The following is an 18,290-nucleotide window of genomic DNA, read 5'->3' as shown; positions in this document are numbered from 1 at the left end:
GCAAAAAGCACATGGCATGTTCCCACTGAGTCCCTGCCCTGTGATGTTTCTTGAGTGAACTTGGAGGCAAAAAGAAAAGAAAGAGAAGAAAAAACACTCAAGGAATCTAACGCTCTGCCAGTGCAGCTGCGGCATCAATCTGTAGAGCGATGTAGTCTGACCGTGTTCCAGTGAGTGAACAGCTCGATGGTTGGATTTGCTTCTGTTCTCATATACTGCACGGCTACTGCAAAGACTAAAATTTTACAATTTAAAAATTGCTCCGTGCAAGACTTTAGCTACCAAATCGATACACACAGAGTTTACACAATATATATATATATATATTTATTTATTTTTTTTGTTTTGTTTTGTTTTGTTTTTTTGTTTTTTTTTAATAATGAATAATAACCCCAGCTGAAGAATAAACTGGAGTTGGGGAAAGTTATGGCACCTTATTGATCTCCTCCATGAAGGAGAGCTGAAGGAGACAGGAAACATGAGGCAGGGGAGAACAACAGTCAGAGAAATGTCACCTTATCAAGTCAGTCCTTCTCCCTGTGTGTGACGGGACAGGAGTGCAGTATATTTTATTTCTCTTACCATCTGTGGTGTTTATCCTTGATGCTATGTCCTTGTGCATTTACTGAAACTGTCCCCTCCCTGACATGCAGACAGTATCATTTCCTTTAGATTTGCAAGTAGAATAACTAGCAGTGAGGAAGCTGTTCATTACTTTTGACTCAGCTATACACTTCTCCCTTTTCTCCTTTCCGTCGCACACATATACAATTCATTTTCCCCTCTCAGATTCCTTCCATGCCATTTTCCAATATAAGACTAGAATTCGTGACACATTTTGAAAAATGAAAACGCCTCCCCTGCCAGAAAATGGTGAATAGATGGAGAGAACAGCAGGGAAAGATGAACAAGAAGGCAGCGATGGAGGGGTACCCTGGAGTGTCTGATGGCGAGTGTGTGAACCTACCACACCTTAGCTCCAGAAAGAAAGAGGAAGAGACTGATGAAGCACAACAGAAGGGAGAAAACTTTACCTTCTATGAGGAGCAGGTCCATTGTCCATGGCCTCTACAGTCAAAGCGTAGCTGCGTCCCACAGTCAGCTGGACACCTGCTGCCACAGTAATGACTCCAGTGCTGTGAAAATATAAACAACATAGAACATCAGCATCTTCATTTTGATACAACACACTGTTTTTATCGTGGTAGTTCTTATGCAGTGGTGGACAGTAACGGAGTACATTTACTTGAGTACTGTACTTAAGTACATATCCAGATGATTTGTACTTTACTTGAGTATTAGATTTCCTTGGTACTTATTACTCTTACTTGAATACATTTCCAAGACAAATATTTTTACTTCTACTCAAGTTAATTTCTAGAAAGGCTGAAAAGTAAAAGTAATGTGAAAATGACAATTGCTGTCCTCTTATGATCCCATTCATTTTATTTGTTTTTCTAGGTGTTTCTGCAGCTTTATATAACATTGTGGTTCTAAAAGCAGCACATCAGTGCAGGTGGTTTCTCAGAAACAAGAGTTAAAAGCTCCTTAAATTCATTTAGAAACAATTATAGTAATTCATTGATGTGAAAAATAAGAAATGTACTCTTACTCTTACTTTTACTTAAAGTAAATTTAAAAGCATGTACTTTTGGATACTTAAGTACCTTTAAAAGCAAGTACTTTTTTACTCTTACTCGAGTAACATGTCAACTGAGCTACTTTTACTTGTAACGGAGTAAATTTTGACCAGTACTATTTGTACTCTTACTCAAGTACTGGGGTCGAGTACTCTGTCCATCTCTGTTCTTATGTTATCGATGGTTTTATTTCTCTTGCAATAACTTGCAATGGTTGTTTTAGTGCAGTGTTTTTCAACCTTTTTTGAGCCACGGCACACTTTGTTCATTAAAAAAATCCCGCGGCACACCACTAACCAAAAATGTTAGAAAATGACACAGTGCAGCCTAATACAGTAAATATAATACAAATTTTGTCTCTTACAGTGTAGTTAGTTTGTCCTGACTCAGTAATGGTCACTGTGCAGGCTTCTGCCACTACACTCATTGACATTAAAAAAAAGTCCTATTTTATTAGCCAACTCTGCCAGACAGTCACTATTGCAGACACAGATGCTCAACAAAGCCTTTTTTTTTCTAGCTGTCAATCAACTCATGCGAGCTTGTCAACACGTGCACACTTCCACTCGTGCCTTCAGCCATATTTCACAGCAAACATGAGATGACTTAAACTTATGTTGTGCACTCCCTGTGATAGAAAGTCAGAACAAACTCTGAGTGCAACCTGCAACTCTGCCTGGTCGCACATCTCGCGCTCTGGAGCGCAGTGTGCGCAGCTGCAGCGCTTCAGATCGGTTCAGTTCTATTCTTCATGCGAGAGCGCCGTCAAGCTGGGTAGACCAGGTCGTACCAGACAGGAAGTCTGGCACAGAAAAGGCGAGAGAATCCGGTCAATTTTCAAAATAAAATAATTAAATGATGATTAATAAGTTGTTGCGCGTCCGTCTATACATAGGCTATTTGACCGTTGCGTATGCACACGAGACACATGTTTACGTGTGTGTGTGTGTGTGTGTGTGTGTGTGTGTGTGGAAAACCGAGTGAATATGAATAAGGACGGTGCCCCTAAAATAAAAAGGAGGGGCTCTCAGCCGGCTCCCCCGTCACTCACCTGCAGCTGCACAGACGAGCAGAGGAGCGCTCTGCTGTTCTGGCGTGGATGAGACGCAGCACAGCGGGAGCAGCGCGCGTGTGTTATTAAAATAAAAAACAAACAAAATGAGACTGGCCGGTCGGCTCAGTGGAGTGCTGAATCTCACTCATTAACGGTTATAACCGCCTATGAGCGTCGGTTATCGGTCTGAAAAAAAAAAATCAAAATGTGCATCGCTAGTTTGGATCAATTAAGTAAATTTGGTAATTTTCCACGGCACAACTGGCGAAAGCTCACGGCACACTAGTGTGCCGCGGCACAGTGGTTGAAAATCACTGTTTTAGTGGAACACTGGCATTTGCAAATCCTGCACAAGTTATCTTTGATACTATCATTAATAACTTCAATACTGATAATACCACAGAAAGCAGCTTTGACACTGAAGAATCCTCTGTGTTAGTTTAAGGAATTGCTTGACATTTTGGCAAATATGCTTATTCGCTCCCTTGCTGAGATTTGGTCCCGCTGGATGAGTGACAGCGAGCCAAGAAATAGTCCAACACACACGTCCCCTTACTTAAAACCACAATTTGTAATTTTTGCATAAACAGGATAAAATACAATGTGAATACGTAAGCGAGCTTTCCACTTAGCACAGCAGAGCAGCAGTTGCAGTATGTCACCTACCCACACGAGGTGCATTCAGGCACAGGTTTCAGTGTAGGTCACCTGTGTTTTCACAGTACGTGTCTTGTTCTCTAACTCTAAGCAAAAATAACTTCAGAAAAAGTTACTTGCGTAAACATTATTATAGTGTAAGTGAAATAATTACCTGTTTTGAATAAGAAAGTGTCCTTGGGCGCCAGCTAAGATCCTGTAAGTGACTTGACCGTTGACACCTGCATCAGAATCTACTGCTGAAAGCTTTGAAAAGACAAGACATGTTTTTATTCTTACTGTAGATTCTTTATATCACATCATTTGTAATCCTTTACTTTATTGGATTGTATTAATTAGTAGTTTGTGATGATGTATACCTGTAATACAGCTTCTCCAGGCATCATGTCAGTAAAGAGGTTGACGTTATAGGAGACACTGGCAAAGGTTGGAGTGTTGTCGTTGGCGTCCAACACTGTTATTGTCACGGGACTTGGCGTGCTCTGCTGGACGCCATCTGATGCCACAAGCTGGAGAGACAGAGACACATCGGGAGGGAAATAACAACAATATATATACAGTACAGCGTTTTTGTTTTTGTTTTTCTTGACAAGAGCCATACCTAAAATGTTCCCTCTTGCAGAAAAAGTTGCACTCAGCTGAGCTACAAAAAGCTACCTTTGGAGAATCATGAGGTGGGCGGGCTGTGTGCTCAATACCTCCCTGACATCTTGATAGTGTCGTGTTTGTTTCCCTGTTTCTTTTGAGGTGGAATTGCTCTGTACATTTTCAATCTAAATCCCTGCTCTGGGTTTATTTACACGCTCCTGTGGGTGCAGCTTAGAAGTCTTAAAAATCTTTGAACTAATCTGTCCCAGCTGTCTCCTCTACATTTAATTTCACATACATTGTGTTAACATTGACTGTTGGCTCCTCTACCTTTAATTAAACATTATATAAAATACATAATATGTATATAAATGTATAAAACAAGCATATATCCAATTAATTATAAAGTCATCTGTACAGGTAAATTGATATAGAATAGATAGAATAACACCTCGTCCTGTGTTTCATATGCCTTAATTTGTTTTTATAAGTCTAATAACTGAAAGTAATAAGCTTAGTTGCTCTCTTGCAAGAGCTGGTTATCATATCTTATGTTATCTTATGACTGGGAATGGAAAGATAGATAATCTAGCTCTGTCCAAATGTAACAAATTCACAATACCAGCACCTTACAACAATAAGTTGTGTATATACTGGATGTTATGTACTAGAACTCTAGATGAGGTCCAAAGTGACAGTAAACGCTCCAGGGAGTCACTGGCCATCAACTCACTGGTTGCCTAGCTAGCGTATGCATGGCTGCTGTAGAAGCTCTTGGTTATTATTTCTGCCCATTTCTGGGCTAAATTGTAATCTCCAACCGTTTTAGTAGCTGCATGTTAAATTACGGCAGCGATTCAGTGACATTTCCACTCATAAATAAATCAGAAAATAATTCATAATGAGCAAAAATCCAGTATTCCAGGAGTCTGCAAACTATCTGTGGAGAGACAGAGCTACCGGTGGCACAACACAGCAAACACACAGCTGGTGTGAACAGACACAGTACATGCTTCTCTGCAGCAAGCTCAGTGACAGCAGCCGCCATGGTTACATCTAGCGCAGATGGGGTGTGGATCGAGCTGGGCTTGGCTAGGCTGAGCTAAACTAAGCTAACCATCTTCTGACTCAAGCTTATAATTAAATTTGTTATATTTGTGTTATGATGGCGTTCATCCCCAGGAAGACTTCAGTCATGCCCTTGATCTTTTACATTCATGACATTCATGCTCTTATATGTATAAAAGGTAAAGAAAATATTTCCATTTAAATGTTGGAATAGCAGAATGCAGTGCTTTTATACGCTCAACAAATGATCTGTAATTTTGTTTGGTGTCTTTTCAACCTCTCACTCAAGCAAACTGAAGTAACTCATATATCTCCCCATGTTTAAGAAATCACACACTACAGCAGCAGCGTCTCCACTGATACCAATCTCCTCCACAGGCTCATCTGCCAACACGCTGATTGACTCCTTTAAATGAAAATCATCTTCTCATGTCTCATAGCTGACTCACTCACTCTTCCTCCAGTTTAATTTCTCCTGCAAGGCTTTCATGATGATTACTGTACACCTCTGCCTCTCAATCAATACACCAGACCCTCTGCTTTCCCCATCTTTAACCTGCAAACAGCCGCATGCACACGCACGCCAGCACACGTCACCTCGTACACACACAAACACACTGCACTGTGTGACCAGGCTGAACTTGACAGATAACAGACTGCTGTATGAAGTGCTGTATCATCATATGGTGAGGCACACACACACACACACACAAACACACACATTTAATCTGCTTGGCAACGAGTAGTCTCTCTCTACCAATAAAGGCACGGTTGAATTAGATTGCACTGAAATAAAATAGATAAGAGAGGAAGAATGGCACATTGAGAGGGGGAACAACAACAACAAAAGAAAGTAGGATGAAAGGGAATGGTGGACCGGAGGACTGGGAGGAGACAAGACACGCAGTCACACAGGAGCAGACAAAGTGATGGTGAGAGGTACACAAACGGGGAGCCCATTGTAATAAGTTCCAATTCTCTACATCTATTTCTGCACAGAGAGATGGAAAAGCTAAGTGCAGGCCTGAATGCTGAAAACAAGGCAATCACTCATAAAATGAGATCCATTAGAGGAGCAGTGGAGGTAACTGAAGTTATGTTTCCTTTATATCAAAGGGCAAACATGTGACACACAGATCTACCCATCTTTGACTCTGTTCTTTGCTTTCTTCTTTCTTCTATCTACTGTATCTACCTCCCTCAGCTCCGGTCCTCTGCTCTTCCTCTTGCCTCTTTCACCTCTCTTCTTATCAAGTTTCCTGCTTTCACCTCCTCTCTAGATAAAAGTCTCGCTCCAGTTTTATCAAGGGTATCTGTTTTGAAGCCAAGTATTCAAATGCATAGAGGAGCTCATCTTTCTCTCCCCCCACACACACAGGTGTTGTGTACAATACATAAAAATGCCAAGGCTCTGGAGTACCGTGAAAGAATAGGAGTCCTGTGTCTCTCTGTCCAGCGGCTGCAGCAGGGTGAGATATCTTCTGATTCCAGTTGTGGACACAGTGAAGACATCAGAGTAGCTGTCCAATGAGAACTGCAGCTGAGGATCCCTGGTCTGTTGAAGAGGAAGTCAGATATTATGAGATGTAGAAGAGACACTAGAACTGTGAGCTATTCAATTTTTTAACGGGATACGTCAATATTTTTTTTTCGTGTCTTGCCTCACTCCCGAGTCCATGACAAGCAGATAGACACCATCCTTTCGACTGTGCGTGCAGTAACAAGGGAGATAGAGCCGTATCGCCCGTAATTAGCTTAGCTCAAACGCTGGAAGTGTATAGGTAGTGTTAGCCTGCCTCCACCTAAAGTCATCAGAGAAACTCTTCAGCAACTCTAAACGGAAACCGGCGGGAACAGATCGGTCAAAACGGAGGGTTCAAGCAAAGACGGTTTATTTTGGTTCAAGCTAGCTACATCGAGGGTAGGTTACCTTCCTTTTTCAAAGTAAAAGCACAAATTCTATCGTCATGGTTTTCTGTATGTAAAGGGCAAGGGGTGTTTTATTTTGTGAAAGTAAACGAAAGTGCGTTGGTCACAACGGCTAGCTTGAGTAGCGCCAAATTCGTCCGAACAAAATTGTAAACAGCTGGTATTTAGACAAATTAACGACACACTGCTGATCTAAACGGCTACTTTCTCGCCTAAAAATGTTTGAAATGTCAATAAAGTGATATAGAGTTTAGAGCTAAAATGAAATCAGCTTCTGACTGCTGATTTCAGCTCGGGTAGGAGGCAGGCTAACACTACCTATACACTTCCAGCGTTTGAGCTAAGCTAATTACGGGCGATACGGGCTCTCCCTTGTTACTGCACGCATAGTGGAAAGGATGGTGTCTATCTGCTGGTCATGGACTCGGGAGTGAGGCAAGACACGAAAAAAAAAATGTTGGTGTATCCCTTTAATAATCTAAGAAAGGTACATTTACAACTGGGCGCTGCACAATATACTGTATGGCAGCAATGAAATGAAATATTACACAGTATTATTATGATTCAAGATAAATATATGAATGTATATATGGAGAAACAGATGCATATGCAAAACAGTAAAGACGGAGGTGAATGAAAAACAGCTCCAAGATTTTCCTGACAAAGATTATTCTAAGGACGGTGTGTGTGCGTGTATGTGATGGAGAGGCAATCCTCATCCAAGTCCTCCACTGACATTACCCACACACTCACTTCCCCTGTCTATGCTCTGTGGTGTGTGTGTGTGTGTGTGAGCTCTCATTCCAGATAAGGCTGGCTCAGCAGGGTAACTGCAGGGAGTGGGCTGATAATATTGCCGATGTAGCCAGTGTGGATATTGAGTCATAAATAAACACAAACACACATACATGCACACACACACACACACACACACACACACACACACACACACACACACACACACACACACACACACACACACACACACACTCACAGTCGTATGCACACACATAAATAACAGTGATGGACTGCGCATAAAAGCAATTAGGACTAATCATCATTGTTGGTACTTAATACTGGAGGAAAGACCACGGTTAGCAATATTTAAAATAAGTCAACACATATCAATCACCACACACACACACACACACACAGAGTGGTTGAAACACACACATTATCCCCACTAAGCCTTTGCCGTGTTGCAGGGGACCGGATCTTTTAGAAAGCAATGAACCAGAGCTTGTTTTTGTCACAATGACTATGCAACATCTTAAACAAACTAAGCTCCTGGGGAAGCATCAGCGATAACAGAGCTCCACCACTGTAAATTCTTACATTATCACTAAGAGGCAATTTAAGAGGGAAATGGTTTTGCTATCCAGATTCACAGGGAAATTAGATAGGACACTTCACACACACTGCAACCAAGGCACAAAGGAGAGGTTCAGAGGAAGAAGGAGGACTGAAACAGAAACACTTTAGCCCACCAGACCCTCGGTCACACTGATGATCTTTTTACAAGGTGACTTGTATTTGGAAGCAGGAAATAGTTCTGTATCACATTTGATGGTTTAGTGCTTCTTCTCTGTTAATCCAGACTATAAAGTTATGCAGAACCAACACCATATAAAAAAAACAAATAACTCAGGGTTGAACTCTCCCCCAAAACAATGATGGTTCAATAAAACCTTTGCAATAATAGCAGTTACATTGCAGGCCTGTCAAACTCCCCTTCTCAACACAGGAGCAGCGTGCATGCTTCTACAGTAAGTGATGGAGCTCAGTGGCTCATTTCCTGTCTATTTAACTGTATTCATCATCATTCATTTAGCTTTCAGTGATCAAACACATAAGACTAAATGAGAAAAGAATGAATGAGGCAGTATGTTAATGACATGTGATGACCAGCTCATCATTGCTCACCACTGCTTGAACTGAAAGATGGAAGAAACCCTGTGTGTTTCTGAATGTCCAGATCGGAACAACAAACAACTGGGGTCCGTTTCACAAAGCAGGTTTAGTGAAAACTCTGAGTCTGTTAACCCTGAAATGAGGCAAACTCTGGGTTTTCAGTTTCAGAAAGGGAGGTAACTCAAACCAGGGAAAGAGGAGTAACTCCAGCCCGTTTCACAAAGAGAGGTAACTGAAACTTGGAGTAAGTTACTATGGCAACACACTCCATGAACCTAACCTGGTCGGGAGCAGGTTTTCTCCAACTAACTCTGAGTTTCTCCTTTTTATCTGAAGCTGCAGACTGAAAGCAGCGGCTGACAGGACGTGTAAACTCAGTCAGGAGGATTATTAGACCTCAGCTGGATGTTTTATTCTCCATGAGGATTTGTTTGATCGTTCCCGTTGTTCTGCACCGTCAGTTTATCTGAACAACCCTGATGACACCACACGGACACGCGCGCAGTTCAGAGAAAATTGCACTTCTCTCTCTCTCTCCCTCTTATTTTTTTCTTAGTAGGTCGACCCACTTATGGATTATTTCCAGGTGATTGATGACTACACACACATCCCCGTCATGTTATAATGGAGACAAACTTGAACATATCAAACACACATTTGGAGTTGCACCTGCTCAAACACACAATGTTGAATAAGTCTTGAGATTTATTTTTATCTCTCGAGATTTTCGCTCGAGATTTTCTTTTTACTCACGTATTGTCCCGCGGTAAAAAAAAAAGAAAAAAAAAGCTCATGTCCATTTGCCGCTGCTACAGAATCTTTTTTTTTTTTTTTGGGGGGGGGGGGGGGGGTACGTGATTCTGCGTCAGCATTCATAGTGCTGGTTGCCATGGTGAATCATGTTATCTTTGTTCCATCGATGAGGGCTTTTCATCTCCCCGTAACTCAGGGTCAAGTTACCTCAGAGTTGATTGGACTAACTGTTATCACCTGTTCTGAAACCCAAAACTCTGAGTTTCCTATAGAGTAGATCAACTCAGAGTTCAGGATGAGACTCAGAGTTTGTTGAACCTGCTTTGGTCTCATATTAACACCATAGGAAAATATCAACAAGATGCAGCTACATTCAGCAGTTTTGATACAATAACACAATTTGAATCTCTGAAACGTAACATTTTCCCACAAGCAGCAGCAGCAGCAGCAGCAGCAGCAGCATTGTGGTTTTACAGTGGTGAATACTGTTGTGACCCACACAGCGAGGTGCAGCTGTCCTGTAGGAGAAGGGACAGGTTGACAGGCCTGGGTCGGGGAGGGGCTGTTAGCAAACGGTTCATCACCAGCTGGTACTGGGAGTTGTTACATGACCATTAAACACTGGTCAATGAGCTTTAAAATTGATAATGAATGGATTGTCATTTTGGTCGACAGAAAATACAGCATCAACACCAACCAGCTGACACCTCAGAGAACTGAGCCCAAGGAGATAAAGACAAGAATGAATGCACTCAGCTTATACATACAGGCGTCTGATTGGCTGTGAGCTACAAAGGAAGTAGATGCAACAAATCATATTGGTGAAAAGAGTCCAAAAACAAACTCATTTAAGGCAAAAAAATATTTCTGTACTGAATCTGTAAAGCACATTAATTCATATTTTCATGACCTGTGATTCAACGTGTTTTAAACTGGTGACAGCTCTGTGGGTTTTCATCCTCACCTCCTCCACATCGTTATCCAGAGCTATGATGGCCAGCGGTGTAGACAGGCTGTCATTGGTCCCTACAGTGGTTCCCACCGGCGATGCCTCACTGACGTAGCCATGGTAACTGGTCTCCAGGAAGTAGGGTGCCTGGTTGTTTTCATCCAGAACTTCGATTTGAAGGTTGGCGAACGCTGGAAGGGGGTGGCCATTGTTCTGCTCTGCCTATAGAGGGGAGGTAAAATAACTGTTCATTTACACTGTGATGTGATGCTTCACCTTCTCCACTCTGCTAGTCCCTCATGCTGCTGCTCAGGTGGAGTTTAAACATCAAGGGCTCAGCTCAGGTAACAGTAATAAAACAGCCTAGTTTCTCATGTTTATGTTTATTTTTTACAACAAAGTGTAGAGCAATTAGATTTAGATCGATTGATGGAGTGCAGATTTTGATAGGGTTTAGATGTTAGTCTGACTTTATCTTAGAGCAACACACTTTTTGCCCAATTTGTCAGCTTTTGAAAAGGAAAATATTTCCCTCAAGGGTAAAAATTCAGGAAAAAACGGCAAAATCTAGGACATTTCTGTTTACGTAGTATTACTTTGCTTTTTGACTCTTTGTAAATCAGTGTGATTAAATGGAGAAAATAATCTTGTGTAGTGAAAATGGATAGAATCCAGCTTTTAAAGTTCATTGAAGTATGCAACCGTCTGACTGCCTGTGTGTTTTTTACATTTGTGTGTCTGTGCGTCTTCTTTTCTGTTTGCAGCTTATGTCTTTACACCACTCTCGTCTATATCTCACTCCTGTAGCTTCCCACTCCTCTCTCTTTGCATCTCTCTCTTATCATTTCATGCAGGATCCAAACATCTTTTCTATCCCAAAGGTGAAATGAATGTGGAAGCATTTAACAAACAAAATATCACAGGCTTTGACACTGGTGTATATACAGTTAAAACACACTTTTAACTAGAGTAAAAACATCCTTAAGAGGAAAAATTCAATTTTCAATTTCAGTGGAGCAGAACCTGATGAATGCTTGCTACTGTAATTTCATTACTGACCTAATTAGGCCAAAACACCTTCACACAGCATAGCCTGGTTGTAATGCTTAACAATTACTGTAATGCCAGAGAGGAACACTATTAATTGAAATAAACCACGAGGCACCAAATAGGTTAAGTGAGAAGAAACATTTAGTCTTTATTTAAACGTACAGCAATGATGGATATTTGAGGTTTAAAGGCAGAAGAAAAAACACACCAGAGGGATGTTGCTGTTTCTATAAGTAACTCCCATATTTGCAGCTCTACTGTTTCTCACCTTGATAACCAGATCAAATCTGCGGTACAGCTCTCTATCGATGGGCTTCAGAAGCAGCAGCTCTGCCGTCGTTCTGTTCAAGCAGAAGTATTCTGCATAGGAATCCGGTTTGCCTGTGAAAATATGCATTGAGAACAGAGCTAAAAACAAAATACACAAAAATGAAACCAGTGTGTGTGTGAGGAAGAGAAAGAGGGGAGACATCAGTAAGTTGTGAAAGAATCAATATTTGTTTGGTGGTCGTCTAAGGGGAGTATGAAGGAGAGAGGGGAGAGATGGAGGGAAGAAGCCATGGCTAATGCTCCCAGTTTTCTCATCTCAGCTCCAAATGAGGGGCTGCACAAACACAGACACACAATACACACAATACACAATACATATATGGTACTTTGGAATGCTACATTGCCCAGTTGGGAAATCAAGGTCTAGTGAGAGGAGCGGCAACTCAAGCACGTGTACACAATCACATTTCTCAAGTGTATATTTCTATGTGTGTGTGTGTGAGTGTGAATGTGTAGATGTCTTGCATCTTTATGGCTGCCACTGATTTTATTGGCTGAGGGAGGCTGCACCCCAAGTCAGCGTGAGTCCTCCTGTGTTTGTGTCCAAGCCTGAACGAACACAATCTGTGTTTGACTCTACAACCATTTAGTCTAATGAATTCCACTGGATCCTGCACCACTATCTTTAAACATTAAACCTTCATATTTCTTTATTCATTCAGTAATTTAAAAAAAGAACATACCATAGACCTCACAGGAGCTGCAAAGTTGCAATACATTCTTTTGTCCTTTGTGATTGTGTTTTCACCAGTAAAAGCATTGTTTTGTGTTTTTTTTGTTAACTAATTAACTTTAATCAACATGCCTTAAAGAGATGGTGTACTGTTTGAAGCAATAATGGGCCGCCAATTCCAACTCTTTCATTTTGGAAATGTCTCATCTTTTGCATTCAGCGCTCAGTAAATGACTTTGAATGCTTTGCTGAGTCAGTCCAGCTCCTAAACATGGAAGTGTGTTCCTTAAAAAGCCCCAGGATCATTTTCATAACAATTAGCCCCATGCAAACAGATGCACCGCTGTCATGGTGAATTACACTGTTATCTCTATCAGAGCACCACGTATGCATCCCCTGTCATTAAATGCAACACAAATTAAGGTGTTATGAACGGCAATGATTGTGTATTTCATCTCAATGTATATATTTGTTTTATAAAACGGAAAGGTGAAATTCGGCAATCTGATTGGTTGTTAACCGTGGTATAATGAGCATATACCATGGCTACTATTCTAAAGCCTTATCACAGCATAGGCTATCACTCCGCGTCAGGCACGTATGACTGGTATGAATGGAAGTTATTGTCATGTATCCATGACAACGGACTGTTGCAGTTTTTACAATGTTAAAAAATGGACTAAAGTAGTTGAATTCACATGTTTAAGGTGAACTTTCACCTCCAGGGAGGGTTAACAATGGTAGAGTGGATTGAGCAGTGACAGAGGAAAAGACGACATGCAGAGCTACTTGGAGCTAACGTCTGGAGAGGTGGGACTATTTTTTTCACAGTGAGGCTATTTTATTAATTAATATGTATTTCTAGTTGAATAAAACTACATGAAATTGATTGTGTATCCCTCTTTCATATTGCCTTTATTGGTAACCGCCTCCACTTCGCGTCGGGCCGAACAATGCCCCTTAGCCGTGGTATAATGAGCATATACCACGGCCTGTCGTGATATATTGCTTAATTATAGCCCAACCCCTTGAAGCAGGACAATGTCACCTCCCGCAAAAAACGGCAACCTACCAATGAGGATGGAGTATAAGATTCCTGGTCTGTCAGAGGGAGGTTGGATGTTTCTGTCTTGGTCCACAGCTTGTATGGGTGGAGTCACATTGACGGGGTTCACCTTATTCTGGAGACAGAACCAATGAAATCAGATGAGAGTTGAACAATGTCACGTACACTAACAGTATGAAAAGCATCAGATGTAGAATGTAAGGGTTGTGTGACGATTTCCATCATACTGGCTGTGAATGTCTGATTATGTGTGAAAGAAACCACAGAAACAAACAAGTAAGCTTGGAAGTTAAACAGTGCCGGCTTCATCTCATATCATCATGTTCACATGCAGTTTTCAAGGATTCTGAATTTCCAAGACAAATTTCCCTCCGGGGACAATAAAGTTTATATTGATTGATTGATTGATTGATTGATTGATTGATTGATTGATTGATTGATTGATTGATTGATTGATTGATGAAGAAAAGCTTTGCTTTTGCCATTTACTGTTTTTATTTATGGAAGTACAAAAATCTACATAAAATTCTCTGTATGTGCAGCACACACAGCACATGCTGTAAAATAAAGTTATAACACAATAACAATTACTGTAGGACCTGTCTTTATTGTGAACACATGTGTTGTTCCTGGTTGTCCCTATAGATGCAGCATATAAATATGTTGGTCTGTGTATAAACACAGATACAGATACACTGTGCAATTGTACTGTATAGGTGTGGATCCGCATCTGTATGCAAGTGTTGCTAGGCTATAATGTTGACTTATAATGGTGCAATATGCTGAGGTGTGTAATGCCAAGACCCCAAAGGGACAAACATAACATGTCTATGGGATAAAATCTACAATCACAAGAGCTGTAAAATGTCAAGCCAAACAGGCCAACAAGACTGCGTATTCCCAAATGAGGACACACACACACTCGTACACGCACACACACACCATAGGCAATTCTACCAACTCATACAATATGTCACCAGAGCACCTGTCATGCCGCACTTAAAATCTACTAGCCATCACAGAGCTATATCTCCAGCTGCCTGTCACTGAGCAGGGAGAGGAGGGAGGCACAGGCAGAGGAGGAGAAGTTATGGTGAGTAATGAAGTGGGGTAAAAGAGGGTGTTAATATATGAAAGGGTGGGGGGGTGGGGCTGTGGAGGGGAATATGCCAGGAAACTTGAGGTAAACAGAGGTGTAAATGCAGCACAGAACCAAAATGTTGGACATTGGAGAAAGACAGCCAGGTCCTAGAGAAAGTAATCCAACAATGGAAAAGCATTTCTTAAATGTCAGTTCATATTATGAAAATATAAAAGCGAGGTAAAAGCAAAGTAAAAGTGACAGATGGGCACCGAGCTCAGCTTTAATACATTAACTTGAATTTAGCCAAAGAAAAAAAAAATCCTTGAATGGCCTGACCAATCAGTCCTCAGTCTGCTGTCCCTCTTTCACACCACTACACAAACAACAGACAACTCTTCTTCACACTCCAACCTGGTTTAAGGCTCTAACACATATGCTTCCACTTTCTCACAAAGTACTAAAAGGACAGAACAGAGCTTTCCACTTAGAAAATCCTGTCCAGTTTTTGAGCAAGGCTTTTGACTACACTGTGCAGTATTCACAATATTCACACCTCCTCCTCTAATTACTGTAATACTGCCATGTATCTTACACTGCTGTGTACCTTTGTCTGTGATATAACTTGACATTTAATTATGTGTGGAAGCTACTTAGCCACGTCATGGTGGTGCTGCTGTACAGGCAGCCTGGCCTGTGTTGCTTTCTTGAATTACACCTGCACTGAACAACAAGTGTCTCCTAACCAGGTTCATCGCTTTTTATTGTCCACTGGAAACTAGAAAATCTGCAGCACAATATCGTATTTGGTTGTGCTGTGTGTATTTGTAGCACAGTTGCAGAGGTTTTCTGAATTTGTCTCTGTGTTTTGTCTATTTGCATGTGTGTTGAACTCTCATCAGTCTCCGAAGGTCCAAGTTTATGCAGTCGAGTAGCTTGTTTTGTCCAAACGACAGTTATAACCTAAAGTGTCCAAATTCAAAAGCAAAGATAAACATACGATGAAACAAGAAAAGTGCCCATATTCACATCTGATAAATGAACATCGCTTGCTTCAGGGTTAATAGAGCAAGTAAACAAACTGTGTGAGACCACTTATCCACAATAACCATCCCTGAAAATATGAGTTGGACTAATAATACAGGCCTAAAATGTGGCCCACAAGGAGCCACAACAAGCTGGGCAGGTAATATGAAAAGGCTCTTTACTCTCTAGGGTTTCTGTCAGAGACACACAGATTCAGACAAGCGGAGTCTGCCGAGCCAGCAGGACAAATAACAGCAACAGGTATCAAGCAGGCATGAGTGACTCGCTGCAACAACCAAACAACACCACCTGGCAAATGCTTGTGTGGGGAAACTGCCATTTTATATATAGTGGGGAACTAATGAGCAGCAGCTGTGCCGGCAGGTGGCTGATCCCAGAGCAGGCAGGAGATCAACAGAGGAGGGAGGAACCCCTGAGGGCGTCTAGTGGTCAGGTGAGGCTTTGTGTCAGGCATAGAGCTGTACGCTGCACCCCCCCCTCCCTCGCCGTCACATCAAATAAATAACATATTGGTATTTCCACAGTGCAGCGCGCCGCAATGCTGCCTCAAGGTGTGGAAAACGGCTTAAGTGCTGTTGTCTTTGATGTGTTGTTCACCATTATGCATCGTCAACGCCACTATGACAAACGGAATGATTAGTCAGGTGTCGGTGGGGTGGGGGGGGGCTGTTCTCTGGGCTCTTCTCATCCATGTTTCAGAGGCAGCCATGTTTTTGAAGCCAACGTGTGAACATGGCCTGACAGCCAACTCCTCGGCATGAATGACCAGCATCCTGGTGTGTGTGTGTGTGTGTGTGTGTGTGTGAGAGAGAGACAGAGAGAGCCAGAGAGCGTAGCTGCGTCGGCTCTGAGGCTCTGAGGTTGTCATATCTTATCAGTCTGATTAGGACTCAAACTATTATAGCAGCTGACTCTCCTCCTTGTTCATTCCTCCTTTCTCCTCACTCCTTCCCTTCTCCTCTCCTCTACCTCTAAAACAGCAGCTGTGTGTTGTCATCTCCACCTCATCTATCCATCCATCCATCATCCACTACACTGGGTTATCTATCTATCTATCTATCTATCTATCTATCTATCTATCTATCTATCTATCTATCTATCTATCTATCTATCTATCTATCTATCTATCTATCTATCTATCTATCTATCTATCTATCTATCTATTAGGGCTGGGATGATATGCTTTTCTCCCGATTCGATTCTTCTACGATTTTTTGGATGGCGATTCGATTTAAATTGCGATTCTACGATATTGCCGATTCTCTCGATTTTTAGTCTGCATTTTTAACATTTATCTGCACACAAATACTGTAGGACCCTATAAATGAACATACTCCATTATAAAGTGAACTTAAACCCTTTTCAAAACCTGTACTCTCTGTATGTAAAAAAGGCTAACAAATGCACATTGTACAATATTCCCAAAAAGATTTCAATTTTTTTTTTCAAAAAAAAAAATCTTTAAAAAAAAAAAGATATTGCGATATTTATGCAAATCAATTTTTTCTCCCACCCCTGCTATCTATCTATCTATCTATCTATCTATCTATCTATCTATCTATCTATCTATCTATCTATCTATCTATCTATCTATCTATCTATCTATCTATCTATCTATCTATCTATCTATCTACACTGTACTCCATCCATCCCTCAGTTACTACACTTGTAGCTCATTCAAGCAGAACATATCAAGGTACTGATGGCGGATGGCTTCAAAGTCTGGTCTTAATCAATCAAACATGGCCCCTTAGAGACAGCTGCTTTGAATAAATGAGAGTGCATTCAGGCAAATCTAATAGGAGACACCATGCTGCTACTGTAAAATAAACATGCATTTATTTCTCTGACCCAGAATGAATCAGCTTAAAGCTTATGACTGTTTATGTAAAAAGAAAAACCTAAGTGTTAAGCATTAATGAATTAGCAGTAAATGTATCACAGAGGGATGAAGGGGGAGAAACGCAGGGTGACTTGGGATTTGTGTTGGTCAGTAGGCTACAGTATATGGACGTGCACATTCAAGATTGAATATTGTGCATGTACCTTGCAATCTACTGAATGGAGCTGATAATTACTGCTGCTATGTGATAAGTTTTGAGAGAGAGACAGTTGTAAAAATCTTTCATCGCAAGAGCCACTCTGCACGGTCTTGGTGTCTGAAAAGCCTTCAAGTTAATAGATACATTATTCATACCGGAGGTGGGTTCCTATCTAATTTCTTCACTCCAATTATTTCGGAGCTCTTCTACAAAAATTGCAAATAATATCTAGAATAACTTGACCGACTGAGGCCTTTTTTGTGTGGAGTTTGCATGTTCTCCCTGTGACTGTGTGGGTTCGCACCAGATACTCAGTTGTCCTCTCACAGTCCAAAGACTAAGGTTAATCGGTGACTCTAAATTGCCCATAGGTGTGAATGAGAGTGTGAATGGTCATTTGTCTCTATATGTCAGGCCTGTGATGGACCGGTGACCTGTCCTAGTCGGAGGGT

The 18,290-nt window shown here is 41.3% G+C and overlaps 1 protein-coding gene across 1 annotated transcript in view; it reads right to left on the bottom strand.

Moving 5' to 3' along the window:
* Positions 1-18,290, bottom strand: part of LOC146968159 (protocadherin-15-like) — a 147,921-nt gene that overhangs the window by 84,165 nt on the left and 45,466 nt on the right. The window contains exons 9-15 of the mRNA XM_085761168.1: positions 13,675-13,783; positions 11,868-11,980; positions 10,565-10,771; positions 6,428-6,562; positions 3,711-3,860; positions 3,506-3,597; positions 1,035-1,136 (exon numbers count right to left, since the gene is read on the bottom strand). Of these exons, the coding sequence (XP_085617294.1) occupies positions 1,035-1,136; positions 3,506-3,597; positions 3,711-3,860; positions 6,428-6,562; positions 10,565-10,771; positions 11,868-11,980; positions 13,675-13,783 (908 nt within the window). The remainder of the gene's footprint in view (positions 1-1,034; positions 1,137-3,505; positions 3,598-3,710; positions 3,861-6,427; positions 6,563-10,564; positions 10,772-11,867; positions 11,981-13,674; positions 13,784-18,290) is intronic.

The sequence above is a fragment of the Trachurus japonicus genome, chromosome 19 (assembly GCF_045865225.1).
Source record: "Trachurus japonicus isolate A0001 chromosome 19, Traja_1.0".
NCBI lineage: Eukaryota > Metazoa > Chordata > Actinopteri > Carangiformes > Carangidae > Trachurus > Trachurus japonicus.
Note: the sequence above shows the minus strand (reverse complement) of the source record. Positions and strands in the feature narration are given on the sequence as shown.